We start from the raw sequence: 8986 nt of genomic DNA, 5'->3' as shown, positions 1-8986 counted from the left end.
GCGGTTTCAGTAATGGTGTATTGGGCAATACTGTTGACGCGGTGTTAACTATGTACCCGCAAGAAGCTATGGACAACATGTCTTCCCCCCAATTGAACGACTTCAACAATGCGAGTTTGTCCTGTTCTTCCGTGGGGTTGATGGTGGGGATTTTCTTTGATGTGTCATATAGACAGAAGGCTGCGGAAGCTAGCCCCAGAACTTTCACGGTTTTTAAAATCATTTATTGTTGGAGCTTTACAACAGTGTACCGCTCCCGATAAGTCAATGGTTAGAAGGTCGTCTGGGGGTGTGAGAGGATGTGTGGGGAGGGGAGGGCGCGCGAGTGAGTGGCGCGCCGCGTGGGTGTCATTTTAGGAACTCGGAATTTTTGTACGTTCTATCTACCTGTTCAGATGGGAAGTAGAGTGAGGGTGCGAGGTACGGCTGGAGCGTTGGGGGGGGGGCGGGGCTGGGGGGGGTTTCACAGCGTGGTGGCGGTGGTGGTGGCCCAGTCTTACTGGCCCTTGTTTGCCCAAGATTTCTGGTTTTGCTCCGTCGAGTACCCCGCCCTGTCTTTGGTTTGCTGAATGACGTTATCGTCGCCTGGGGTCAGCCTTGTTGTCCTTGTTTTAATTGGTCCCGGTGGGGTGCCTTGGGTGGGGTTGGGTGTGTTGTGTGGTGTGTGGTGTGTGTGCAGCGTGTGGGTCTTTCCCCCTAGGCTTATATGGTGGTTGGCTAGGCGGGGTGGTGTGGGGATGTGTGGTGCGCGCTGGTGTCGCGTGCTTTTCGGTCGGGGTTCGTGGTGTCGGGCGATGAGGAGAGTGCGGGGGTTGGTGTGGAGGTATTCTTGCCAGGGGTCTGGTAAGTAGATGGAAACTGGAAGGGGAGGGGTCATGTGTGGATAGAATTGTTAAATCGTATGGTACGTATTGGTAACTTTTTCACTTAAAATATGAAATCTACTTGTTTGTTATACACGGTGAAGTAGTAGAATGCAAAATGGTAGCATGCTAAATCTGTAACCATGTTTGAACGTAAATTAAATCTAGAATGCTGTAAATACTAAATGTTTAAATCTAAAATCTAAATCTGCTAAATGTCAAATCTAAAGTGGTTTCGTGTGAAGACGTTAGTGTGGAATGATCTCCCGTGAGACGTAGATATGCAAGATTCAAAGAGGATGCCTCAGCTACCAAGAGGGTACGAAGCTCGAGGAGATCAAGTGTGTTGGCGGTGTGTGGGATGGCGGTCCGGGATAGTGGGGGTCTCAGAATAACGAATATGAAAAACCAATCTGGAGTGCGGGGAGACAACTCTGGCGCGGAAAAACCCTTAACTTACGGTGGTTCCTTCGCCAGGTACTCTCCGGTTGCCTAAGCATTATGAATTCTGCCATATTAGTTAAAGTATTTTAGATTGAATCATTTCACTTCATGTGTCATATTCCCCTTGTTATTAGCGCCCAAACCCCTTCTTATAACATGAAAGTTAGATTCATAGGGAACACTTTCCAAAAGTTAGGCGCATGCATGGTGGGTTTAGATTCCCGGGACACTCCTGGTTGCTAGACAGTTTACAAGGATCCAACTAGTCCGAACGCACTATGAGCAAGACCTTGGAGACCAGGCAAGGAAAAACTGCTGCTATCTAACATGGCAGAAAGCTCAGCGAGACGCGCGTTCGCCCTGCGGGCTCTAGGTGGGGCATCTGACATTTAACATTTAACATTTAGAATTGTAACGATTATACATTACGAGGTTTAACATTATGAACATTTATGAATTTAACATTTAACATTAATTAACATTCTAGATTCTGAGATATAAGGATTTAGATTTTAGCATATTAGATTTAAGCTTTAGATCTGATAAACATTTTAGATTATAGGATTAGACTTCAAGTATTTAGATTGAACATTTAGATTTTAGTTTAATAAATTTAGATATGTTAGATAGTTAACATTTAGAATCGGCTGAACATTTAAATCGTTTTAGTCTTGTAACCAATTTTAAATATTTCTTGATTTTTAACTTAGTGTTTGATAAATATGTGTAGTGTGTGTGTGTGTGATTGATTGTTGTAAGATGTGCAAAAGAAGTAGCCTAAAGGAAACAGTTGTTCTTCAGAACCAATTTGAGAAGGGCTATAATGTTGGACAAGATATTTGCTGTATATGTTCAAGCGCTGAGCCCTTTACTGAACGGCACTCCCATAGCACGGGCGCTCGAAGTTAAGTTACACAAGGATTGGGCAACATGCATCTGGGTGTAGAACATGTGGCTCCTTCTCTCATTTCCCTCCTGCGCCTTATTAATAGACTATTCTGTCGTAGATTACCATACATTGTTCTCATGTCATGAAGGCCGTTTCTATATTTGCTCATTTAGGTATCATAATGTAAATGTGATCTCACCCTGTTTCGAGTTACTAGGGAGTCGGTGGTTCCTGTGCAGGATTCGTCTTCTGATCTATTTAGCCCTTCTTGTTGAATCCATTCAGTCAGTTCATGGTGGTGAACAAGGAGATCTGCTTGATTCTGGTCCATGTGACCCTCCCCTGCGCGCGTGATGAAGCCTTCGTTTTAAACTATTCCCTCATCGTGCTGCTACGAACATCTCTTGTACGTGTGTGCTGAAGCTTGTTTTTCAAAGTGCAAGTCTGGTTTTTACTCATCTTGGTTGATGTCTCTGTGATAAGTCTTGTATAATGTTCTTTCTAGTGGCCATCCAATTAATCTTGGACATAGAGTCCAAATTAATCGTCAGTGTGGAAGGTCCCACAATCATCTTGCTTATGTGCCTGCATAAACAGTTTTCTATAGTCTGTTTGACTTTGTACTGGAGAACTACTACGGAGTGTAGGATTCTTTCGGCGACAAGAGAGCAGTTAATGAGTCCGACAGGGGCCATTGAGTGATTTGGCTCAATCAGGAATTCAGGTATTGATCTGCACATCATAATGGCCGTCTGGGAATTGGGCACTCTTTGGTTGGTAGATCAGTGTCACAGTTTGATCGGTGTGTTCAGTGCGTGGGCTCAGCTCCTGCATTTTGGTAAGTCTGCCATGGCTATCCTCTGTTAGAATGACAACCTTAGTATGGGTGGTTTCTGACAGGATTCTGATATCAACAATGGTTCCCACAGTCATGGGATCCCTGATCTTTTCAGCATGTGACTGTGCCGAGTGGTCACCTGCCTCTCCTGCAAGTTTATGCTCAGAATTTGGATCTACTGGCATGTTTGCGATGTATCTGTTGTTCTGTCCAGCTCTGAGTTTTTCCTCTGTTCTGTCACTCTTTAAGCCAGATTGTACATAATTGCCAATGACGCCATTTACTTTGTCTTGAACACCAGAAACACAGTAACTGGAGAACTTCTGGTGGAACACTTGTACCAAAGCCTTAGCCAATAAAGCACTGATGGTGTCAGCCAAATCCTGCTTGAATTCTTTCAACAGCTCACTGTCTGAAGCAGATAGTTCATTTACCTTCACTTTCTCAGATTTTTTAAATTTAGTTAGTTGTTCCTGAAAGTTTGAAAAAAACTTGCTGGAGAGGCTGGAGACTACACTGATGGCGTCTCCTGCCAGTGCCTTCATGTGGACAACTTGGATGGCTGTTAGAATCCCACGTAATGTTCCCTTTGCCTCTTTTTTAGCACTGTCAATCACTGTGGAGAAGGATGAGTTCAGCTTGTTCTGCCAGTCAAGGTCTGCATAGAAAGGCTGTACTGCAGTGTTGCTTAATGTTCTGAAAATGTCCAGCAGTTGTTTCTTTTTGTTCTTGTCCTTTAGGAGATCATGAAGTTGCTTATTATCATCAATGTGTGAGAGGATAACAAGGTCTACTAATGTAGCCAAGGGTTCTTTTTCCATGTTGGATTTCACGTCATCACCAATTCCATTTTTCACAAGGTTTTCAATGCTGTTTAGTATTTCTGACAGTATTTTCTCTTCTGCCTTACCAAATCCATAGTTAATGATTTCCTCTACCATTTTTTTAGCAGTGTGTTTTACAGTATTCTTCATATTTGTCTTTGTGACAACACTCAAAGTGTCTTTAGCCTGTTTGGAGAGAAACTTTGGCAGTGACTTCAGATTTTTGCCAATTCCCTTAATTAACGTTTTACAAGCTTTGAAGCCCTTTGCGATAAGCTTTCCAACTCCAAACCCAATGAGAGACACACCAATAGAAATGGCTTTTTCTATAGCCCATTCTTTCCAACTAAAATCTCCTGTCACCATGGCCTCTATGCCATAGATGCAGTCTGATATTCCTTCAGTGATGAGTCCCATGCCAACTTGAGCTAATGTACCAAACGTAAATGCAGTTATCAGTGCTCCTCCAACAATCTGTAAAATTCCAAGACAGAACACTAGAAAAGCTTCCCATGGGAAACGGGGCTCCTCTTCCACAGAAAACACATATTTCAGACCTTGACTGTAGAGGTTATAGGCTTCCACTTGGAGATCATCATCATCAGCGCCAGACACCAGAGAGAAAATTGGTGATTTATTGGCCACTGCATCCCGGTCGTTTCCTTTTATTTCATCCAGCTTTTGCATGGCCTCAGTAATGTTTTCGTCAAAGTATCTGAACATCCTGCTCTTGGTTGTTAACTGTTTTTCAAGGTTGGTTGGGTTGCTGTTGGCTGAGTCAGCAGAAGACATTTTTACAAGCTGCAGACAGACCATGGATTCCTCACTGAGATACTTCAGAGACTCCTGTGCCTTCGTTAGATCATCTCTGGCCTGAGTGAGGTAATCTCCATTCTTCTGCTTTATGGTGCAGTATGCATGATTGTAGAAAGCTATAGCTGCCCAACTTTTATCTTGTTTCATGGCTTTTTCAAAGAGCTGTCTGCTGAAATCCCATTTTTTTTCACTCAGTGCGATATTTCCAAACTTGATGTAGTGATAAATGCTGAAACACGGTGAAGTCCGACTTTCAGACTGACTTTTTGCCCATGACAAATCAGCTTTCAAACTCTTTTGCAATTCATCTCTCTTCAACTGGTCAATTTCCGCTGACTTAATTTGCAACCACATCCCCCAGAACTCATTCATGATGGCAACAACAGCTCTTCTGTCATCTCCATCTGTGTTTTCATGAATATCTTGAAGAGTTTTGCAGTACTCTGAGAACAGGTCCTCCCGAAGTCTCAACTCAGTGACATCGTTCATCATGTTATTCGTCTTTTCTGCTGCAAGTCTATCCCTCGTGCTCTTAGCTTCCTCCAGAGAAGACACTGTCCTGAAAGACTGCTCCAGGTGTTCAGTCGAGAAGATTGTCTGAGCAGATCCAGGTTTACCTTTTACGGTGCGTTCGATCCGAAAAGCCTGAAGTTTCCACTTCTTGTGTTCTCAGAAAGGAAGGAGAGGATCACAAATAATCCTCCATTGTCGTTCACCTGTTTGGACACTTTTATGTCTGTGCCACGTCCGGCAAGGTTTGTGGCAACAATAACATCACCAGGAAGCAGTTTCTTGTCGATTTTGCTTAGACTGTCATTGTCACTGCGGCAGTAAAGAATGATTTCACCTGGGATTCTGCTTTTTTTAAGCTCTTCATGGATCTCTTTGGCTTTGTTAATAGTCTCGCAGATCACCAGGGCTGCTCTTCCATCTCTGTATGAATTTGGGGAAATCTGAGCCATAACTACCCGTTTTATTTCAGATTTCCACTCTTCAGCTGAGGTCTTCAGAGTACCTTTGACCTCAAACAACTTCTTCCTGTTGAATGTTGGCATTTTCCAGACAGAGAGATTTGGATATAGGTCCTGTAAAAACTGAATGTCTGTTTTGCTGCCAAGTGTCCCAGTTGTTCCGTATATTTTCCCATTATACTTTTCAAAAAAGGAGATGTTAGAAATGTAGTTTGTCACTACTGAAATTGTGCTCAGTTTGATTTGATGTTTAATCTCAACAAACTGCTGCAGACCATCACCCCATTTCTTATTGAGCTCTACAATGCCAGTGGATCTGAAATCCACAGGACAGACATTGTCGTTTTCTACAACATATTCCCGTCCCTCCGTCAGTTGCATTGCCAGAAAGGCATTCTGAACCCACACTGACACTTTCTTCTCCACCAGATTCTTCAAGAATCCAGGAATGCTGATTTTGTCTTTATTGTTTGTACATGGGGTGTACTGAAGCCTCTCTGAGATTAATTCTGCAATGGACTTGATGAGAGTTTCTTCTGAATCATAGAGAGGACAGCACAGTCCTTCCTCCAGGACAAGAAATGTGAGTTCTTGAATGTCCTTGTTGTTGTATGGGCTGCGCTTTCTAAGACTGAGCAATCCCTCATCATCTAGAGTGTAAACAGTAAAACCATAGGGGACATACTGCTCAAGTTCTTGGAAAAAATCTACCACAGCATCCTGACTCACAGTTTTCAGTTTCATCAGAAGTTCATCCTTTTTACTTTGGTAGAAGTCCTCTGTAAATCCTTTTGGCACTGTGTTGCATTCTTCAGCGATGTGTAAAATGTCCATTGGATCTCAAAGATGGGCCTTGAAGAATGAAGCAGGGCCCTGGTAAAATGTCTGGTGTCCTGTAGAGCATGAACGCCATAACTGCCTGACATGACCACCAGATCATGGCCAGAATAACGTTCAGTGCTGCATTGAGACCATGAGGGCGGACAGGTAGGTCAGCTGCACGTCCCTGACAGTGAGTCCACTTCATCGATTATGATGCACTGATAGCTGCGATCAGGCCTGACATCCTTCATCTCAAATATCTGGCGAAGATGATCTGCAGCGAAGGCCTCGATAGTTCCATATACCACATCCTTCTGGTAGCATTCTTTTCGATCTTTATCGTCGGTTTTGTTTGTGTTTGTGTCAGCTGTTATGTCAAAGTACTTGTAGAAGTTGGTCCATTCTTCTGCATCTCTCTGACACAACACAGAAGAGCTGGACACCACATCTACCCTTTTCAACCCCTAAGCACACGGCAGCACTGCCAAAACATTCGCTTGAACAGACTTTCTTCTCCGCCAGTGCCCATTTCCAGGAGCTTCCCAGTGTCAGACAAGGCCAAGAGGCACCAGCTTATCATCTGAGTGGCTCTGGGCCACCACTTCCCTTCAGCCCTGTGCAGGTGTACAGCATTGCATAAGACTGCCAGGACTTCCTGAAGGTCTTCTGTGTCGGTGCTGTGACTCAGACTCCTAGCTCGCTGTACATCTGTGTGCTTTCTGATTTCACCGGTTTTGATCAGGTTTGTTACATGAGTTACTACACTGTATGATTTACTCAGTGTTTGTTCATCAATGTCTTTCATCTGCCGTATTTCATCAACAAGAGTCTCAATGCTTTTTGCTTTCTCATCTCTAAGGCTCTCTTCTAAATGCTTGATCAGAGTTTCAGTTCTAGATGAATCCAAGAGCTTAAGGAGAGATTTGTTGTTCTTATCTGTCCACTTGGTAGAAACCTGATATGTTTCCATTAAATGTAAAATCTTCATGATGGAGATACAGTCTTTATCGTGATGGTGGTCAGTTAATGTGCCGAGGAGGATTAAGGTCTCTACTGGTGAGCAAAGTCTTTGTGCTTCAAGATTCAAAACTATCTGGAAGAGTTCTTTTGTAGTTGTTGATGCTTGGAAATTCTCCACACAGTCAAATAATATCTCCAAACACCATCTGCCTGCAGGAGATGTCCTGTTTTTCTGTTTCTTCAGTGACCACTTTAAGGAGATTCTCCAGGAAGGTCAGAATGAAGACCTCATTAGAAGGCAGTCCCTGTCCAGATATTTTCTTTAAGATGGTGATGATTTTATTGTCAGTGTTTGTGTCTTTGTTGAGGTTGGTGTGCAGCACCTGAAAAAGAGCTTTAATAAACTTCTGTCTCAGTTCCTTATCTTCACTGTGAAATTTACCCATGAGGTTTTGCAGGACCTCTGCAGCAAACACCAGGGAATCATTGTCCTTGAGCTTTGAAGGTTCCAGATTATAGGAAGAACTGAGACTTTGTTCTTCAATGATAAATCCACGACTAAGCAGCGGGTTCCCTGCCTCCATCACCTCTGCGCCGTATTGGAAGTAATCAGAGACAAAGTCATTGATGGTACCGTACACAATGTCCGCTTCATAGACATCCCTGTGTGATTCATTCCTTTTCTTCATGTTTGTGTTGAGAGAAATTCCAAGATACTTGTAGAAGTCAGACCAGTCCTCAGTTCGCTCCTCTGAGTGAACGTCAGAGCTCAGCACGATGTCCACTTTGTTTCCCATGCAGACTCGTGTGGCTGCAAACATGGCTGTGACACACGGGTCTTCTTCCACACCAACCAGCTGTAGAGCTCCACTCTTCTGAGTCAGCACCAACGCACACCACCGCAGCATCTGCCTCACTGTGGGCCACCAGCCTTTTGTGTCAAACACTGCTTTACAGAGCTGAGACAGAGACTTCTGTATGTGGTCTGCATTCAATGTTACACATTGAAAGGAATCTTTCATTAATGGGGCATCTTTTGGTGCATTTTCTGAATATTGCAGGACACCAGTGGTGATGTTTTTTATCATATCAATCACTGAATCATCCAAATCCCATGACATTTTTATTTCTTCCAGAGCTGCAACTAGATTACTCTCATCTTTCTTTCTGAGAGTCTTTTGGAAATGCTGATGGAATCTTTCAGAGCCAGCGTCCAGAGCCAGAATGAGAGAGCTACCAGACTCATCCATACACTGTGGGGATAAGTCATGCACTTGTACCAACGTAAGGACTTCAGTTATTGAAACATCGTCTGCATATTTCTGTGACAGGGCTCTGAGCAGGGTTACTGCCTCCATTGGGGGTCCATGGTGTTTGTTTGCACAAGTCTGAGAGGATCTGGAGTGGACTCTGCAGGGGCTTCCTTTCCATTCAGATGACACGTGAGTGTGGATAAGAGGAGCTTCAATCCACTGGATCCATCTTTCAAGAATGGAGCACAGAGGGCTTTTTTCAACGACACGTCTGCAGTTGAGAGTGTGAAGTGGTGCTCAGGAACT

At 43.6% G+C, this 8986-nt stretch overlaps 1 protein-coding gene across 1 annotated transcript in view; it reads right to left on the bottom strand.

Moving 5' to 3' along the window:
• Positions 1 to 6979: 6979 nt before the first annotated feature.
• The window catches only part of LOC118332645, a gene marked incomplete in the record, with an annotated part of 29902 nt that continues 27895 nt past the window's right edge, over positions 6980 to 8986 (bottom strand). Inside the window, 1 exon segment of the mRNA XM_035668035.1 lies at positions 6980 to 8631. Within this exon segment, the coding sequence (XP_035523928.1) occupies positions 7610 to 8631 (1022 nt within the window).

The sequence above is a fragment of the Morone saxatilis genome, unplaced genomic scaffold (assembly GCF_004916995.1).
Source record: "Morone saxatilis isolate NCDOM2014 unplaced genomic scaffold, NCSU_SB_2.0 Contig21, whole genome shotgun sequence".
Taxonomy (NCBI): Eukaryota; Metazoa; Chordata; class Actinopteri; family Moronidae; genus Morone; species Morone saxatilis.
Note: the sequence above shows the minus strand (reverse complement) of the source record. Positions and strands in the feature narration are given on the sequence as shown.